Source organism: Drosophila yakuba, chromosome X (genome assembly GCF_016746365.2).
Source record: "Drosophila yakuba strain Tai18E2 chromosome X, Prin_Dyak_Tai18E2_2.1, whole genome shotgun sequence".
Classification (NCBI taxonomy): domain Eukaryota; kingdom Metazoa; phylum Arthropoda; class Insecta; order Diptera; family Drosophilidae; genus Drosophila; species Drosophila yakuba.
The window spans coordinates 24,310,804-24,330,932 of NC_052526.2; the positions used below are offsets into that span (position 1 = coordinate 24,310,804).

The 20,129-nt window shown below is 39.3% G+C and overlaps 1 protein-coding gene across 10 annotated transcripts in view; it reads left to right on the top strand.

The window, feature by feature from the left end:
• The window catches only part of LOC26536261 (unconventional myosin-VIIa), an 893,412-nt gene that overhangs the window by 562,515 nt on the left and 310,768 nt on the right, over positions 1–20,129 (top strand). For 9 of the 10 annotated variants that reach the window (XM_039377684.2, XM_039377686.2, XM_039377690.2 and 6 more), the window contains one exon: positions 15,958–16,181. In XM_039377684.2, the coding sequence (XP_039233618.1) occupies positions 15,958–16,181 (224 nt within the window). Of the gene's footprint in view, positions 1–15,957; positions 16,182–17,104; positions 17,604–20,129 lie in introns of those variants that run through there. The other variant, XM_039377691.2, reaches the window with a different exon arrangement.

The window sequence follows — 20,129 nt, forward strand, 5'->3', positions numbered from 1 at the left end:
TCAATATTAAATTTAAATAGATTCAATTTTTGTTCCTTTTTCAAAGAATTGGACTGGTTGTTAATTATTTCTATGCCATTATTGAGGCTGTCAATAACGTGGTTTAGAGTGCTGACCTGTACTGTGTCTTGTGATAGAGTCGAAATTTGTTGTTTAATATGTTGTCTGTCGTCTTCGTCTAGTGTGCCAAAAAGATATCTTAATGTGGAACCTACAAAGTTAGCCAGTCCTCGTTTGTTTCGTTTTGAGATGCGTATGCCATTTATTTCTCTTTCCATTTTCTCGGTTAAATATTTAATTTGTGTGACATTTTTAAATTCTTGACATTGTTTAATTATACTATTAAATGTTTCTTCAACTTCTGTACTATTTATGGTGAGACAGTGATGCATAAAGGTGATGGGGATTTGTATTGTTCCAGATTCAAACAAGATAAATCCTTGATTGTTTTCTATTGGGTTGATTTCGATTGTTCCTGCTGTAGTTTGTGTCGCAATACAAGTTATTATGTTGATTATGAGTCTGATGATTGGGAGGTGTCGGTTTTTCTTTTTAAATTTGCTTTTATAATGATTAACGTTTTGACCTCTATTATTTTCGTTATAATGTTTTTCGTCTAATTGTTCTATTCTGCCTGTGTTTCTAAAGGAATTCTTTGATTTTGCGCGTGTTAAGGGTGCTTGTCTAAATTTTGTGTCGATTTCGAAATCCTGTCGTTTTTTGTTAAGCTTTTTGATTTTTATTTCATTAATCATCTGGGTATCATAAGTAGGTCTGCGTAAAGAAAGAGTCGGTATCTGTCTGGTTGTGTTATGTTTAGTCTTGTGGTTGTATATGTATAAAATTGTTTCCATTCGTGTTTCTTTATTTTCTCTATTGTTATCAGTATTGATAATTCTGATTTTTTCATTTATGGTTTTATGAAGGCGTTCTATGTCTGCTATTCCTGTTTTACTTGTGGTAATATCTATTTGTATGTCTTCGTTGTTTAGCCAAGTTTTTAAAGAAGTGCTTATAAACGCGGAGCCCTTGTCTGCTTTAATTTTCTGTGGTTTTCCCATGTCGTTAAAAATTCTAGTAAGGGCTCGTTTTGCCTCTAACCAATCTCTACTGTTTGTTTTAATAAGTGAAGCAAATTTTGAATAAACGTTTATACAAGATAAATACTGTTCGTTGTCAATAGCATAAAAGTCAATAACATAAATTTCGCGTGGGTTATTTGTCTCTGGAGTTATTTTGAAAACTAGTTTTGTTGGTCTATGTTCTGTCTTTGCAAGGTTACAGACTTCACAATCATTGATAATGTTTTGAAATAGTTTATTATAATCGGGAAAATAGTGAGTTTCTTTAAATAATCGTATCATTTTTTCAATACCAGAGTGTAACAATTTAGAATGTTGAGTAATAATGAATTCTTTAAATTCAGGATAAGATTTTATGTCTTTTAACATTATGATACTTTTCAGAATTTTCACGTTACTATGTGGGTTAATGGTTTCTCGATATGCTTTTTGAAAAACTAAAAAGTCTTTATCATTTTCCAGGTAAATAACACTGCTATTATTTAATTGATGGTCAGTTTTATTTTGGAAAAGTATTTCGTTGTCTCTACTTGGTCTACGCTATCTTTTATAAATTCAATTTGTCTTGCAAAATAGTTTATGGGCTTTTCTGTAATTTCAATGTAGGTTTCGTTGCTTTCTGATGAACTGTGTATTGTTGCTGCTGTTGAAATATTTTCTTCTTCACCTACCATGTTTTCTTCAATTTTGACGCGAGATAAAGCTTCTGCTACATGATTAAGTTTACCTTCTAAATATTTGATTTTGAAATTATATTCGCTAAGTCTAATTCGCCAACGTTCAGGGCAAATCAAAATTGGGTCGTTCATTATGAGTGTTTTCAATTTTTCAAATGATTTATGGTATTCCTCTTTTCTTGTGTCTATTTTAGCTCCTTTTTTTTAGAAATATTGTCAGAGGTTTTGCAATCTTTGCAAAGTCTGGAATGAACTTACGGTAGTATCCGCATAAGCTTAAGAAAGATTTGAGTTCTTTTGGTGTCTTTGGGAGAGGAAATTTTTCGATTGTCCTAACTTTCTCTTTATTAGGTCGTATGCCTTCTGGACTTATAATATGACCTAAGAAATTTGTTTGCTTTTTTAAAAATTCGCATTTGTCCAATTGGAGTTTAAGATTGGCTTCTTTAAGTTTCTCAAAAACCTTCCTCAGTGAGTCTAGGTGTGGACCGTTGGAAGGTTGCAGGAGGATTTTTTAAGCCAAATGGCATGCGAGTGTACTCATAGTGACCATGTTTGGTCGAAAACGCCGTTTTTGGTATACACTTAGGGTCCATTTCGATTTGATGAAAGCCTTTTGCTAAGTCAATTGTAGTAAAATACTGGCATTTTCCTAATTTGCCTAGTATTTCGTCCATGTTAGGAATCGGAAATTTATCATTTATTGTTATTTCATTTAGATTTCGATAGTCCACGACCAACCTAAATTTCGGTTTGCCAGAGGCATCCATCTTTTTGGGGACAATCCATAATGGAGTGCAATAAGGGGAGTCGCTTTCGCGTATAATGCCTTGTTTTAACATTTCCTCAATTTGCTTATTTACTTATGCTTCGTAGGAAAACGGGTACGAGTATGGTCTTTTGTAAACTGGGATTTCATGAAAGGTTTTTATACCGTGACGTAATATACTTGTGAATGTAAGGTTTTCATTTTTGGAATATTGAATGTCATTGAGCTCTTTTAATAAATTTATAAGTCTGTATTTTTCCTCACTATTTAAATGTTCTAGTCTGTATGTGTGTTCTGAGTCTATGTTGTTGTCCATGGCATAGTTTATTTCTGATGTAAAGTTGTTTTCTTGTAAGAGTGCATTAAAGTTTTCCGAAGAGTTCTCATCACATGGATCTACATAGTTCTTTGTGAATGAATGTTCTTTCGTTAATTATTGTTTCTTTCCAAAAGTAGTCTAATAAACCGTTATTCTGCATTAGTATTTTTCTTTCTAACAGAATATCATAATAAGGTGAAAATGAATGAATATAGAATTTTTGCGTTGAAAAGATCGTCGGCTGGAAGGTCTACATATTTATTTAATTTAGAATAGCCTGTCATACTTCGGACAGTTATTTGCTTATCTTTAACTTGAAGATTGAAAAAGTTTGAGCTCATCAAGTTTATCGAAGAGCCAGTATCAACTATGCATCTATATCTGTGGTTATTAAACATGATCTCTATGTATTGGTGGGATCCCAAGCTGGTATTGGAAAATTTTCAGCTTGTTGATATTGCTGATCTGTAAACAATTCTGTCTGAGTATTCTGTAATTGATCTTCGTGGAACTGTTCGTCGTTATTAATGTAGTGTTCAGTTTCGTTATCGTAATCTAATTCGTGCTGGTGAAAATTTTCATTTTTCTGCATACGCGATTGTTCGCTGCTTTCTCTAAAACGCTTATTTGGCACTCTTGGTTGTTGGGGGGCTGATAGTAGTTTCGGGTGTCGTTTTGACGGTCCTGAAGTAAGTCTGTTCTGAATCCGTTGTATAAATTTCTGTACTGATTAAGTTGCTGTTGTCTGGTCGGAGGAATTTGTCTAAAAGGGGTTTGATTGTTTACGTTAGTGTTTTGGGTCTGTGTGGGATTTAATGGAATAAAGGGGCGAATGAATCGTTGGTTGGGGTGAGTTTTTTTGATTTGGGTAATGTTTGTATGTTTATAGGTGTTAGGTGATTTGAGTTAAATTTTGGCTGACTATCGAATGTTTTTGAAATTGGGTCTTTGTATAGACCTTCTTGTTGGGCGGTTTGCCTTAATTCTTGAACGGTTGAAATGTCATACCTCGCTAAGGTCATGAACAACCTATCGGGGAGTGAGCGTTAAATTGTATTTTTTATTGTGGTTGCCATTGCTTGTGTATAAGCCACCATATTATTTCGGTCATTCTCTAATGCTAACTTATTTATAATTACAGTGGACTTATCTTCTAATTGTTCACAGAATAGACGTAAATTACCCTTAAAAGGTGTGCGATACAATCTTCCTAGTAGTTCCTCCAGGGGCGTCTGAGTCTTCAATTCCGTGATTAGGGCGTCTCTTAAAGTTGTCCATTCGTTGTGCATTCCAAATTGGGTAACCTTTTCCGCATCTCCGACAACTTGAAGTTCGATGGCTCCAAATATAACCGCCTTCTGTCGAGCGTCGTTTGAAGGGTATAAGTTCAACAGGTATTCGATACGTCTGATAAACGAAAATCGGTACTTGGCGTATTTGCCGAAGTAATTGAGTCATATTTTGCGCTGGTAATTCCATTTTAGTTTTATTTATAATTTAGTTTCTGTTCTTGTTCACAGACTGCTGCAGTATGTCGAGACTTATGCCTTAAGTGAACGGCACTGTTTTAACTTTTTATTGTTTTATACAATAGTAGCGGTCGCACTTTTGATTTTAGTGGGCTACTGTTTTTGTTCACAGACTGCTACAGTATGTCGAGACTTATGGCTTAGTGAACTGCACTGTGCGCCTTTTAATTGTATTACACCTTAGTGGAGGTCTCACTTCACGAAGAGGTCCACAAAATTAAGTCTTTAAATTAACACCGATCGCACAGGTTCTTGTGCGGATACCGATTTTAGTCACTTTAAACGAACCGAAATCACTTTGTTGCGGCCAATTCGCGGGTACAATCAGAAAAGGTTACTTGGTCGTACAAGTTTCCTCTTTTCACTAGATTGTCAAAGGATAACGAGTTTACTAGGACTTTTTTCAGTATCCTACCGACTGCGCCAATAAACTTTTGCTGAAAGATTTAATAAAAAAAAAATAAATTTTCCTTTTTATGATCTTTATTTGAATAAGTTTCACCAGAGGTCAGTTAAGAACTAATTTACAAATGTATTCTTTCGGCCCAGCAAACCTTTTACAGAGGATTAACATAAGCCTTTTAAGTTCTACTTAGCTTTATATGTCAAGCTTAACAGATCATTAAGCTCGTTACCGTTAAGCGGTTCGTATCTTGGGGGAATGTTATTTATGAGGCTTTTGGAGAGTGAAGCTTTCCAAAAGATCGGCTTTAGCTTTTTTATATGAAGAGTGAATATGTCGTATGAAGAAATGAATATGTCACTATATATACTTTATATGGTCGGAAACGCTTTCTTCTGCCTCTTACATACTTTTCCACGAATCTAGTATACCCTATTACTCTACGAGTAACGGGTATAACAAAAACAAGGCAGAACGCTATAGTCGAGTACTCTAACGCCCACTCTAACGCCCACTCTAACGCCCACAAACCGCCCAAGATTGCCACACCCACAATTTTTAAAAATGTTTGAAATTTTTCCATTTTTTTATTGATCTTGTTAATTTCTATCGATTTGCAAAAACACTTTTTGCCACGCCCCCTCTAACGCCCACAAACCGCCAAAAGCTGCCACGCCCACACTTTTAAAAAATTTTTTGATATTTTTTCAGTTTGGTATTGGTTTTATAAATTTCCATCGACTTGCCAAAAAACTGTTTGCCACGCCCACTCCAACTCCCACAAACCGCCAAAAACTGTCAGTGTTGAACTCCTTCGCACTTCCACTAGCTGAGTAACGGGTATCAGATAGTCGGGGAACTCGACTATAGCGTCCTCTCTTGTTTTCTACTGCATTTTGACCATTTAAGTAATTAAATTAAATATCATTATTTACAAACAATACTTTTGGCCCTCCCTTAAATTAATTAGTGAATTCTTATATATTTTAAAACTTCGTTGGTGCCATCGTTCCACTTGTCGTCGTTTCACAATTTAATATCGTCTGTGTACTAGCACTATTCTACCAAGACTGAACTCTCTCTTTTTATGCACGCTCGCTCGTCCCCAAAATCTATTGCGCAGCTTGCTCATGTCACACTTGCCATCCTGCGCTTTCGCACACACAGCAAATAGCAAGTCCAGTCTCGCTTCAGTGGATGAACACAGGACGTACCAACGGAAGAGGCAACACACCAAACACGTAGGCACGGGTCAGACTCAGTGATAGAATTTAGAATTAGTCCTCTCACCGACTCTCGGAGTTATTAAGAACACAAGACAGCAATAACGGTTGTTCTGTTTTTTCTATCCTTCTTTATTACAATGTTGTCACATACAATATTCATGTTGCTGTACTAAATTCAAATAATGCTACCAATGCTCCGACACGGCCAATCCTGACTTTTACACGTCCTCGTGTATAAATTTAGCAATTCATAACTTGATATTTAAATCATACAGATGAATTTCCGTCCAGTAAGCGCACTAAGTCTACCTATGTTTCTCTAAGAGGCCTTTTGGATCATGACGTTACATCTTTATGCGTCTGTTTAAACGCCAGTACCCTCTCTGGCACTGTCTCTTGCGTATGTTCAACGCCACTTGTACCCTCACTAGTACCAATTGCGTCTGTTCCAACGCCACCATTTGCGTCTGTATCAACGCCTCCACTCATCATATCCTCATCCATCTGCGCAGAAACTGTCTGTTGAGAAACACTCATAAGGATACTTGTAGGTTCGCTTGCTTGTTAATGACGTCAAACAATATCGGTCTCCTTCAAGTAACTCGGTTATAGCAAACGGGCCTTTAAATTTGGGATCTAGTTTGGTCTGATTTCTTTCTTTGCACTTGAGCCGAACATGATCACTCACTTTATGCTTTACAACGTTTGCCTTACTTTTATCGCTTCTTTCCTTATCATAATTAGCATTACTTTCTATATTAACTTTTGCTTCTTTTAGATTCTGTAGATCATATTTTTCTTCAACAATATTCGATAGCATCCTTAATGGTCTTACGTCTTTTCCAATTAAAAGCTGCAACGGACTAAACTTAGTGACCCGATTGATTGTGCAAATAATTGCTAACTGAACCTCTTTTAATGCCTCTTGCCTCGAACGTTGGCCTGTCTCCACCGCCTTTAGTAAACTTTTAAGGGTACTCATTACACCATCGACCTGTCCATTCGCTCGACTATCTCCTGTAGCAATTAAATGCAATTCTATGTTATGCACATAGCAAAACTCCTTAAACTCAGATCCCGCAAAGCATCGTCCCTTATCTGCTATAATAAGGGATGGAACACCAAACAAGGAAATAACTGCCTTTACTGATACTATACAATTGGCTGCGTCTATCTTCAGAGTATGATGTAAATAAACGTTTTTTGTAAACTCATCTATAAGGACTATGATATACTCTTTTTGGTCGTTCTTGCCACATAGTTTACCCGTGATGTCTATATGTACTGTATGAAAGGGTATTTCGACTTTAGGAATCGGATGCATTTCTTGTTGAATTTTTCCAGATTGTGGTTTCGATAGTTTGCACGTGATGAAATTGTCAACGAACTTTCATACGTATTTCGTCATTCCTACCAGTAACAGCTGTACACTTTTTCAAGAGTCTTTTCCCAACCAAGGTGTATTATAGCCTCGTGAATGTGGTGATTGACAGCCCACCTATAAGACCTTAGAACTACAGGTAACCGATGGGTTCTACCATTCCTCTAAATTTTACGATACAGCAAACCATCTCTCAACTCATATGTACGTACTAGCAGGACACTCGTTCAATTCATTGTTTTGTAGTTTAGAGATTAAAGATGTTATTTCGAGATCTCGCTGCTGTTCAGCTATAAGCTAGGTGTCACTCAATTCAGTTAAATCTATACGCAATCTTTTGTTGACTTGCCTTTAAAGAGGGACAGTCGGTATATACTGTAAACTTGATACCCTTCAAATAATGTTGATAATATTTCACTGCGTTAAATACTGCCAGGGTTTCCAAAAGATATGAATTATACCTTGACTCTGCTGGGGTTGTACATTTACTGTAGTTCGCAATAACATAGTTTATATCGTTTATCTTGTGACGGGTCAACGCATTATCTCCTTTTTCACTGCTTCATGACTTTCCTTCCAATTAAAACTATTATTGTCTTTAGACGTAAGACGAAATAGAGGCTTTTACGTTTCAGAGAATTTGGCACGAATTATCGAAAGTATGATGCTAATCCTATAAACTGTCTTAGCTGCGTGACCGTTTGCGGAGGTGGCAATTCAACTAATGCCTGCAACTTTCGAGGATTAGGTCTAAGCTCACCTGTCTCTACTTCGTAACCGAGATATTCAATTTTTGATTTTAAAAATGTACCTTTTTTAAAGTTAAATAAGAATCCAGCTTTAATGAGAGTTTCTATGACTGTCTGTAATCTTGAAATTGCCTCCATTTTAGTTTCGGTCACGAATCGGACATCATCTATGTAAACCACAGCATACGAATACGAAAGTGGCCCCACCGTTTTTGTTATTGCCCGCTGAAACACTGACGGAGCATTCTTCATACCAAGCGGCATTGCCACAAACTCGAACTGCCCTTCCGATGTAACACATGCCGTACGCTCTACTGAATCTGGGTGAATAGGTATTTGGTAGAGTCCGCTGGCCATGTCCAGACAAGAAAAATACCTTCCCCCAGTTCCCTTTTTATTTGGATCTATTAAACGAATTTCCAACTGACATGTGTTAACTTGTGTCTTTGGAACTCCTGAGATAAAGTGTTTCATGTATGGTTTTAAAACGTTTATTAAACGGCCCCTGGGCTGCTTCATTCAACTCTACATTTTCGTTGATACAATCTTCATATGTTTCGGGTTCAGTTACAACATTAATCAGTTTTACATTATAAATGCAGAATCTGTCTGACTCAATTGTTACTCCGAAACCTTGACTTAAAATCTCCCTGCGTATCATGATATCGTGTTTCAAGTACTTGTCCATAATGACATGATATAACATTTCCAAGGTAAAATCGTTAATGGTAACTTTGGTCAAAATTTGCGTAGAGCTACATACAGAATCGTTTCCGATACCCTTAAGCATAACTACATTATGAAGTCTTTTTCCAGAGAATTTTCCAGCAGCGCTTTCCTTAATGAGTGAACACTCGGCTCTGGAATCAAAGTAAAAACAAGAGAGAACGCTATAGTCGAGTTCCTCGACTATCTGATACCCGTTACTCAGCTAGTGTCGCTATAGTCGAGTTCCTCGACTATCTGATACCCGTTACTCAGCTAGTGTAAGTGCGAAGGACAGTTTTTGGCGGTTTGTGGGCGTGGCAAAAAGATTTTTTGCAAATCGATAGAAATTTTCAAGACCAATACAAAAATGAAAAAATATCAAAACATTTTTCAAAAGTGTGGGCGTGGCAGTTTTGGGCGGTTTGTGGGCGTTAGAGTGGGCGTGGCAAAAAGATTTTTTGCAAATCGATAGAAATTTTCAAGACCAATACAAAAATGAAAAAATATTAAAACATTTTTCAAAAGTGTGGGCGTGGCAGTTTTGGGCGGTTTGTGGGCGTTAGAGTGGGCGTGGCAAAAAGTTTTTTTTGCAAATCGATGGAAGTTTACAAGACCAATACAAAAAAGAAAAAATATTAAAACATTTTTCAAAAGTGTGGGCGTCGCAGTTTTGGGCGGTTTGTGGGCGTTAGAGTGGGCGTGGCAACATGAATCGACAAACTTGCGCTGCGTCTATGTCTCTGGAGTCTGTGTGCTTAGTCTCAACTTTCTAGCTTTTGTAGTTCCTGAGATCTCGACGTTCATACGGACAGACAGACGGACAGACGGACGGACAGACGGACATGGCCAAATCGACTCGGCTATTGATCCTGATCAAGAATATATATACTTTATATGGTCGGAAACGCTTCCTTCTGCCTGTTACATACTTTTCAACGAATCTAGTATACCCTTTTACTCTACGAGTAACGGGTATAATCAACGAACTCACCAAAATGAACGAGCACATCTTTTGGTTCCATTACCGAACATATGTTAACTGTCTTTTCAGCGCTTTTTCCAATCGATGGGCATCCAGTAGAAATGTGTCCATCCTGTTCACACTTATAGCATATTACGTTCGACATTTGCTCTTTTGGCTTCATACCAAAGCTCGATTTTTCTTCTGCGATTTTGTGCTCTGACTTTCCACAATAATTGCAAATGATGTTTGAAAATTTCTGCACCGGCCCCAAAGTTGTGTCTGCCCTCGAAGTCTCTTGACGCTGCCCGATTTTGTATACCTGCAACCGTTGCTGCAATTCGCTACGCGACTTGATGTTTGTGGTGCACACAAGCTTTTTCAGTCTGCTGTCCAGTTGCGCAGTATGCGCAAGTACAACTGACACCAACAATTCCTCGCGCTCCATATTTCTCATTTTCGTCACTTGTAACGAAAGTTGCCGGCTAGGTTCAGGGCTGGGGTGAGTTGTTTTGACTCTCGAGTCGCAGTCGTTACATTACCAATATGTAGACAGAGGCAATATGAAAAGCGGACGGGAAGTTATAGATGCAGACGGACAGAAATGTAGCTCAGCTAGCAGTAGAAGAATTAGATGGTGGTTTCTTCCGGTCTATATCCACCCTCCTGGAATTATGTTAAATTTAGTCATAAATTCCCCTTTGTTGTAAACCGTTCCTTCCTCAGGCGAACTTCTATATATTTGTGATAAACTCCATTTAATTATTAACCGCTGAATACATTCGAGTATCTTAGTAATAATAACAAGAGAGAACGCTATAGTCGAGTTCCCCGACTATCTGATACCCGTTACTCAGCTAGTGTAAGTCCGAAGGACAGTTTTTGGCGGTTTGTGGGCGTTAGAGTGGGCGTGGCCAAAAGTTTTTTGGCAAATAGATAGAAATTTACAAGACTAATACAAAAATGAAAAAATATCAAAACATTTTTCAAAAGTGTGGGCGTGGCAGCTTTGGGCGGTTTGTGGGCGTTAGAGTGGGCGTGGCCAAAAGTTTTTTAGCAAATAGATAGAAATTTAAAAGACTAATACAAATATGAAAAAATATCGAAACATTTTTCAGAAGTGTGGGCGTGGCAGCTTTGGGCGGTTTGTGGGCGTTAGAGTGGGCGTGGCAAAAAGTTTTTTTGCAAATCGATAGAAATTTACAAGACCAATACAAAAATGAAAAAATATTAAAACATTTTTCAAAAATGTGGGCGTGGCAGTTTTGGGCGGTTTGTGGGCGTTAGAGTGGGCGTTAGAGTGGGCGTGGCAACCTGAATCGACAAACTTGCGCTGCGTCTATGTCCCTGGAGTCTGTATACTTGATCTCAACTTTCTAGCTTTTGTAGTTCCTGAGATCTCGACGTTCATACGGACAGACGGACAGACGGACAGACAGACGGACGGACGGACGGACAGACGGACATGGCCAGATCGACAAGGCTACTGATCCTGATCAAGAATATATATACTTTATATGGTCGGAAACGCTTCCTTCTGCCTGTTACATACTTTTCAACGAATCTAGTATACCCTTTTACTCTACGAGTAACGGGTATAAAAATAAAATAAAAGTGTTCTTCATTGAATTTCCTATTTAAATCGTTGCTTCAAAACTATCGCTACTATACAAAATTTTATTCGAATCGCTTAATTTTAATCGATATTTACTATTTTCACGTTAATATTCAAGCTACGTGTAATTTGTCGGACGCGAGTTTCTGGAGGAAACATAATAATAATCGCGGCTATGCCGTACTTACGAAAGATCCCACGAAGTCAGCAGGCCTGATGACGTCCGATGTTAGGTCGCTTTATGCGTTAAAAAAGATTTCACGAAAAAATGCGCCCTACAGGCTCGAAGTCCAAAAATACGTACATGTTAAAGCTACATCAAATGTTCGGCTTAAACAACTTTTAACCTCAAGCCAAATGCTACCAAGATTAAATTGAATTCAAACATTTTTAATCATTCGAAACGAAACAGAGCTATATTCAGTTGATCACATGTCGCAGACACATTTCAGGGGGTGTTGTGGTCAGCGCGCTGCTTGCAGATTCCGTAAAGATGATGCGCACGTGAAGGTGTGTCAATTGATAACCTTAATTAGAAGGCTGATCCCAAACTGTACAGAATCCACATACCTGATTCATTTGAAAATAAGAATCACCAGATTCTGTCTGAATCGGTGCTTTAGCTGGTCTTTACGATTTGCACTTGACTTAAATGAACACGCGTTTTTAATTAATTTCGAACAAGCACTACGTTATACGTCTTTCTTCATTCAGATCAGTAAAATTAGAGACCGAACTGACGCCGACAATAAAGGTTTTTACAGCAGCAGAGTTGCATTTCGGCTGATCTCGCGTTTGGAAATGTTTATGATCTGGAACTCCACTAGTTATCGCAGTCTATTGACTCGATTTTAAACATGGAAAAAGGGTGGTTAGCTTCTGCATTCCCAAATGTCTTTGGCGTGGTCGTTGCATCGAGGCAATTCTGCCAAAATGCATCCTTAAGATCGATTTTAGAGATACAATGTACTGGAGGCTATCTACTAAGTAAACCTTCTTAACACGGCATTGGGTACACATCCTTCTTCGTTACCTCATTCACCTTACGCGAGTTTAGACAGAGGCGATCCTTGCCTGGTTTTACTATTAATATCCCTGGTTAGGACTATGCGGAGCTTGTTGCTCCTTCGATTACCCCTAGTCTTAACATTCGATCGATTTCCGCACATTACCGCTTCTCTTTGTCCGGCGATATTGGATAGAACCGTTGTTTAACGTAGTCTTCCCCAGTCCATCTCGCTCAAACGAGGGAAATAATTCCGTCACAGCATGTTTTTCACGGTGTTGGTCAGCCGTTAGCTGAAGTTGAGTCACGTCCGTAGATTCTTCTCTGATCTCCTTGACTTGAAAGGTTAATGATATTTTGAATGCCTTCCAAAAATCAATTCCGCAAATTACATCTTGAGTAATAGTTTCTACAATAAGAAATTGGAAGTGTGCTTTATATTCGATTGGTAGAGTTATAATTCCCGATATTGCTTGCTTTGTTCCATCTGCAGTTTTAACATTCCCTGGGCTAGCTATCTAGTAAGGACTAGAGAGGAAATTAATACTTGTTTGAGTAGTTGTTTTTGTGATCAATAACGTCGCAGACGGTCAGTGGACCGGCATTTCAAACGCAAGTCAACCTCGTCTATAAAGATTTCTGCTCGTCGTCTTTTATATTCTTTTAACCGCTCGTGAAAAGGTCTGGAAGGTTGGAATATTCTGTCCGAGGCTGTGCTCCAAGCTAACATTCCAATCATCCGAATTAGGTTTTAGTGACGGACATCCGGTCTCGAACGGCTCCGGACATCCACGTTGGAGTTTTCCGAAGTCGGTTTACAATCTGGACAACTAGGCTTGTACGTGTCCAGTTTCCCACATCCATAACAAAATACACGACGGGGTTTTAAACAATCGTGGTAACGATCACAATTTCAGCATTTGGTTGAGCGAAGGGCATTTACTTCAACTTCTTGATCCTCCTCTTGATCAGCGTTACCGTCATCTTCGTACATTACTTCTAGAACCACACGCTTAGATGTAAGAGTTCGTGCCTAAGCACGGGCTTCAGATTTCTCTTGACCGCATCTACTAGGTCGGAATCCAACAATCGGATACGCAGGGTATCTGCAATCGCCAGCATCGAGTCCAAAAAATCGTTGAAATTTGCATTCGGTTTCTGCTTTCGTCGTCTGATTATATCCTTGATGTCTTCATCTGAGCGTTGATGCTGGTATCTTTCTCTGAGTTGGGTTCACACAGTTATCCAATTCCTATCCGCCGAATGCCGATAAGAGCGCCAGTAGAATAACAAAGCTGGTCCTGAGAATAACGGATAGGCGAATTGGTACAAGAGGTCAAAGTCGCCATTAGAGAAGTTAAATAGTCCACTCTGTAAATAAGATCTTCGATTGGCATCTCGCCTTGTGTTCCGCTGAACTTAAGATGCACTACTGTCTCTATTATTGGAAATCTCCGGGAATTCTAATCTAAATGGCATCTGTGGATCCGGGATGACGTTATCCCACTCACGTGGTACCTCTTTCACTCTAGCAGACTTACCTTGCGACGAGAAGTTAAGGTTTCTTAGGGCAACCGTAATTTGTTCGGTAATCGTCGCTGAGATTGTCTCTTGAAAATTCGTTATAGATTCGCTAATAAGGTTGTGAACTCGTTGTTCAGATAACGTTGCGGTGTCGTTCGAAACACTTCCTGTGGACGCACGTGGCATTCGGTCTGTGTGCGCTGGGTTGTGTTTGACGGATTTGTGTCCATTGATAACCTTAATTAGAAGGCTGATCCCAAACTGTACAGAATCCGTATAACTGGTTCAGTTTCCTATCGCGAGATCACCCGAAATGCAACTTTGCTGCTGTTAAAAGCTTATAGCCTTAATTGTCGCCGTCAGTTCGGTCTCTTGTTATACTGATCTGAATGAAGAAAGACGTATAACGTAGTGCTTGTGCGAAATTAATTAAAACCGCGTATTCATTTAGGTCAAGTGCAGCATTATTTGAATTTAGTAGAGCAACATGAATATTGTATGTGACAACATCGTAATAAAGAAGGATAGAGAAAACTCCAGAATAACTCCGAGAGTCGGTGAGAGAACTAATTGTAAATTCTCTCACTGAGTGTGACCCGTGTCTACGTGTTTGGTGTGTTGCCTCTTCCGTTGGTTCGTCCTGTGTACATTACCTGAAGAAGTGTGTGAGCGAGACTGTACTGGCTATTTGTTGTGTTTGCGAAAGCGCAGGAATGCAAGTGTGACATGAGCAAGCTGTGCAATAGATTTTGGGGACGAGCGAGCGTGCATAAAAAGAGAGAGGTCAGTCTTGGTAGAATACTGCTAGTACACAGACGAACAATGCAGCTAGCGCAGCGCCTCGTTAGCCAAGGACGGTGTTTTTACCAAAATACAATCCCGAAGCTGCCGACATGATTTTTACTGCAAACCCACTTGAGGGTGCATCGCAATGGCTTTCACAAATCTGTTTTCTGGCGTGACTTGGGTTGAATTCAAGCAACTATTTACGCAAAGATTTGTCGGCGTAGAAACAGCTGCAGCAATGCTTCTCAAGATGCTAGAGGGACGCCCAGGGATTGGAGAGTGCATGTCGTCGTATGCAAGCCGACTCGTATTTTTACCTCCCTGTTACGATTCACCAACATTATGGCAACCTTACCAAATCGACCCCTTTCCAAATCGAAAATTGTTGTAGCCGACGGCAACAACAAATCTCAGATGGGGTCAGGTATAAATGTTTTATAAAATTACTAAGTGGCAGAATGGTCTTGTGGTGATGTGAAATAATCATTAATAGACCACTGCGTAAACTATTTATTTCCCTTAGTAAAAAAGATTTGCTTTGCTATAATCATTTCGGCCACACAAAAGTGCCCCTTTTACAAATCGAAAAATTCTTACAAACTCGAAAACTGGAGCACCAATTTTTATACCCGTTACTCGTAGAGTAAAAGGGTATACTAGATTCGTTGAAAAGTATGTAACAGGCAGAAGGAAGCGTTTCCGACCATATAAAATATATATATTCTTGATCAGGATCAATAGCCAAGTCGATTTGGCCATGTCCGTCTGTCCGTCCGTCCGTCTGTCCGTATGAACGTCGAGATCTCAGGAACTACAAAAGCTAGAAAGTTGAGATTAAGCATACAGACTCCAGGGACATAGACGCAGCGCAAGTTTGTCGAATCATGCTGCCACGCCCACTCTAACGCCCACAAACCGCCCAATGCTGCCACGCCCACACTTTTGAAAAATGTTTTAATATTTTTTCATTTTTGTATTGGTGTTCTAAATTTCTATCGATTTACCAAAAAACTTTTTACCACGCCTACTATAACGCCCACAAACCGCCAAAAACTGTCAGTGTTGAAGACCTCCTTCGCACTTTCACTAGCTGAGTAACGGGTATCAGATAGTCGGGGAACTCGACTATAGCGTTCTCTCTTGTTTGATTTCAAATCGATTTGTTTTTCACTTACCACTATTTAATATTGGTATTTTAATATTACTCCTTTTTTATTTTTAGGAACTCTGTAAATACATGAGGGGAGAACTTAATGCAGAGCGTGAACTGCACATAATTCAGTATATTATTGGATTGGGCATTGAGAGGGAAGAATTACGAGACGAAATATTTATTCAATGCATTCGTCAATCAAGAAACAACCCAAATATTGATTGGACAGACAGAATTTGGCTAATTTTGTGTCTTTCCATTGTTGCTTTTCAACCGAGTAAACTTTTATTCAGGTAAGGAAGCGTTGTGTTTTAATATAAATTGAAGACCACATTTAATACATACCAAGATCAAATATAACATAGAGTATCGTAAAATGTTGATGATTTCTAACCACATGCAATAAAAGAATTTCTTCAGAATAAAATAGTGAAAATTGTAAATTTGGCTCCGTTTCTGGATATACTTGTGGGAGCTATCTCCAATTTATGGACGACATAAAATCAAAATTTCCCAAAGTAAACTATATTGTTTGACGTATGTATGTTTGATGACGGGCTGGCCAATTTCATCTAAAAGATTCGTCAAAAAATCCGAGATGTATGCTCCCAGTAGCGTCGGGTTACTGTTAGGAATGTAGTTATACTAGAAATACTGACTAAACAATTATTAATGGTTGCCTTTAAGAGGAAGCTTATATTACAATTGCACTGGGCATAATTGCTTTCTGACATATGGGAATAATTGTGCCCCTACACCTCCCTCCTTTTGAAAAATAAGGTAATATTATGTAGTTATTTTATATTATCTTGTTCGGAGCAGATTATATTATAAGCAAAAGTGTATCGCATTTAATCTTTGTTAATAGCGCATGTTCTATTGCATCTCGGTGACGCTTGTTACCTCTGCAATTTCGCCGTAAAAGTAAAGGGTGTTTCGTGCCTCTGACTCGTTTGGACATATTATTTTATTTTATTTTAATTTTTCTCAAAATTGAAAAATGTCTGATACGGAAAATTCGGTTAGGGCTCGAAATCAGTCCCCAAGTGGTGCGGACTTCTATCGAGCCAAAGCCCAATCTGTGCAAATTAACTTGATGAAGTTTTATTTAAACGCTAATTCGCTTAATCAGTTTGATAAAGCTGACTTAGAGGACTGCGAGAGAAAAAGATCAATGCTCTAAGCTTGCCGTTTAATTCGTTTTAATTTTCCGCAGTTTTCATGGATGTGAAGACGGCACTAAACCGAGGATTAGCTGTTTATTGCAAGTCGCAATTGCTGGCTTTAACCGCTGCCAATTCCACATACAGAATGGGCCATCTAAATGTGACCCACGTAAACTCTTAATACTTTTGACATACATTGTCAAATCGACAAACGTAATACCACATCTGATTCTTCATTTCAAGTAGTCATTAACCATGAATAACTACACTCTACCTGAATGATCAATCGAAGCCACTTACCGTCAATGGCGACCGATATCGAGCCATAATAACCGATTTTTTGATGCCAATTGTGCGTAGAAAGCGAATGCGTAACTTTTGGTTCCAACAAGATGGCCCGATCTGACGCCACACGACTTTAATTTGTGAGGATTTTTGAAACCTAAAGTGTACATCAACAAGCCACGGACTTTGACTCAACTCAAGGCGAACATCGAACGTGAAATAGCGGCGATACCTAAAGCTACGTTCGAGAAAGTGATGAAAAATGCCAAAAAAGAGCAAATTACGTCGTCAGGAAAAAAGGCCAAATAATGTTTTAAATGTTAATAATATTAATCTCATTTAATTAAAATAAATGCCTATGCAAAAAAATAACAAATTGTCTTTTCCTTAAAAATTTTATTTACGAATGACGCGGGTGCCATGTAGATGGCCCACCCTGTATATTAACATTACTAACAATGCGGATCTTTCTTTTTGAACTAGAAAGCCACGGTAGCCAAATCTTGAACTTGCTAGTTTGCATGGATCCTACTGATTGGCCGGATTTTTTCGGAACTTTTACCACGATCTTCAGAAATGATGATGAGCTAAGTGATATTGTTGTCACTCATTAATATCAGCCGTTAAGGGACATAATGGTCGGGAATTCAGGCAATCTTCTATCAGAACCAGGATGGTGGACAGATGCTCGTTTGTGTTTCCGTTAAAAGCGCGATAAAGATGGGTTTTAATGGCTTTGACGTTAGCTTTCCAGTCGCTGTAGATGTGCTTTACCAGCCCACGTCCCATATAAAATGTTGTGCTGTGAGTCCTGTCACCAGTTCCAAACAGATACCTCTATTCGCCAAGCAGATGAATACCGCAATGTAGGCCTTATAGGTGGTGTGACCTCGAAACCTGGAGGCCTTGTCTTCGATGGCTCCTGTGTAATCCACACCTGTGGCTTCGAAAGCTCGTTTCGGCTGGTTGTCCCGTTGAAATGGTAGTTCCCCCTTTATTTGTCTGGAGGGTGTAGGTCTATGCCGGAAGCAAGACACACACTGGCGAAGCACTCTTTTGACTGCTTGCTTGCCGTCCAGAACTCTTGCAGAGTGGCCGCCCAATTGAGTTGTGTTCCTCCATGCAGCGTGTTCAGATGTGCATTTCTGATGACCATGTCTGTAAAATGATGCAGAATGGGTAAAATAATCGGCGTACGTTGCTGAGTGGTGATGTGCAACGCGTTCCTAAGCCGGCCCCACACTCTAATGATACCGTCGTCGTCAATAAAGGAAGACAATTGACTGATCTTACTATTCTTGCAGAATGCTTTCAGAGCTTGTAATTTCGCCAATTCATCAGCAAATGCGTCGCGTTGCACTAAACAAACTATAGTAGACAACGCCTGCGCTAACTCGGTTACTCGTAGCGGGCCAATTTGGCGTAGAGTTCCCTTGCATCGAGTATTATGAGCGAACCTTTCATCCGAAAGCGATACAAAATACGAGTCGGTTGTATGAAGAAAACGACTCTATTAGTGAACCTGAAGTAGAGCAGGTGTGCGCCTTGATGATTTTTGTTGCCTGTTCTGCTAATACGCTGTCAGGTTCTGGAGACATGAGTTTAAGAGTGGGCCATTGGTTTTCAGATTTTTGTAGCCAGTCTGGTCCGTTCCACCATAGCTTATGTTGGACAAGCTGTGCTGGTGTTAAGCCGCGAGTAGCACAATCTTCTGGATTCTCCTGGGTAGGCACATGGTGCCACTGGGAGAAAGAGCTGGCTTCTTGAATGATTCCAATTCGATTTGCCACGAACGTCTTCCATCGGCAATCATGTCATCCGACCAGTAGTGTACTGAAACTGGAATCGTTGAAACGTGGAGCTGTTTCTGAATGAAGGCACCAGAGAGTTCGACTCTCGGTATTGTAAGCGGTTTGGTTGGAGTGACTCGACTCCGTGATGCGATTAAGGATGTGGTCGCAGTACCATCCAGGCACACCGCTCTGAGGTACGCACACGATGCATATGCAGATGATGATTCATCGCAGAACATATGCAATTGAAGAGAAACAATCTTGCTTAAGTCGAAACGAAACCAATGTGGTACTTTAATCTGTTTTACGTCTGGAAGATGTTCGATGTACTGCTGCCAACGCTCGGCGAGCAAATATTGGCAAATTGTCGTTCCAATCAAGTATACCTTGTGTACCATCGCCTTGTTGAAGGCGAAAGCTCCATACATCCTTTATAAGAATTTTAGACACGACGATGATGGGTGCAAAAAACTTAATGGGTCGAAAAGACGTGCTACGGTGGATAAAAGCGATATTTTAGTCATTGTGGGATTGCTTGCGAAGTTTATTTTGAATCCGTAGTCGTCGTTGCCAGTACAATCCTTATGTTTTAATGGCGTCGTTGTTGTCTATTTCAAGGATAGAGTTGTTGCATAAATCTCCTTCGGGAATATCACGAAGTAGATCTGGGTGGTTCTATTCCCATTTCCGGAGTTCCATGCCAACAAAACTGAGGGCTGATCTGTCATCATTCCGTATTTGAAGAGCACCGGCAATAATTTCATGGCCGCTTTTCACGTCATCCACGTAAATCTCACTATGCAATACCTTTTCGGCGAGAGGATAGTTGTGGCGTTCATCTTTGGCGATCTGGGGGATCACAAGAATGGCACTATATGGTGCTGATGCGGTTCCAAAGGTGACTGTTGTGAAATTCGGAAATTCGCTGATATTGAGAATCATTTGGATACATATTTTGAATATCAGCTACAACACCTACCGATAAAAGCGCCAATTG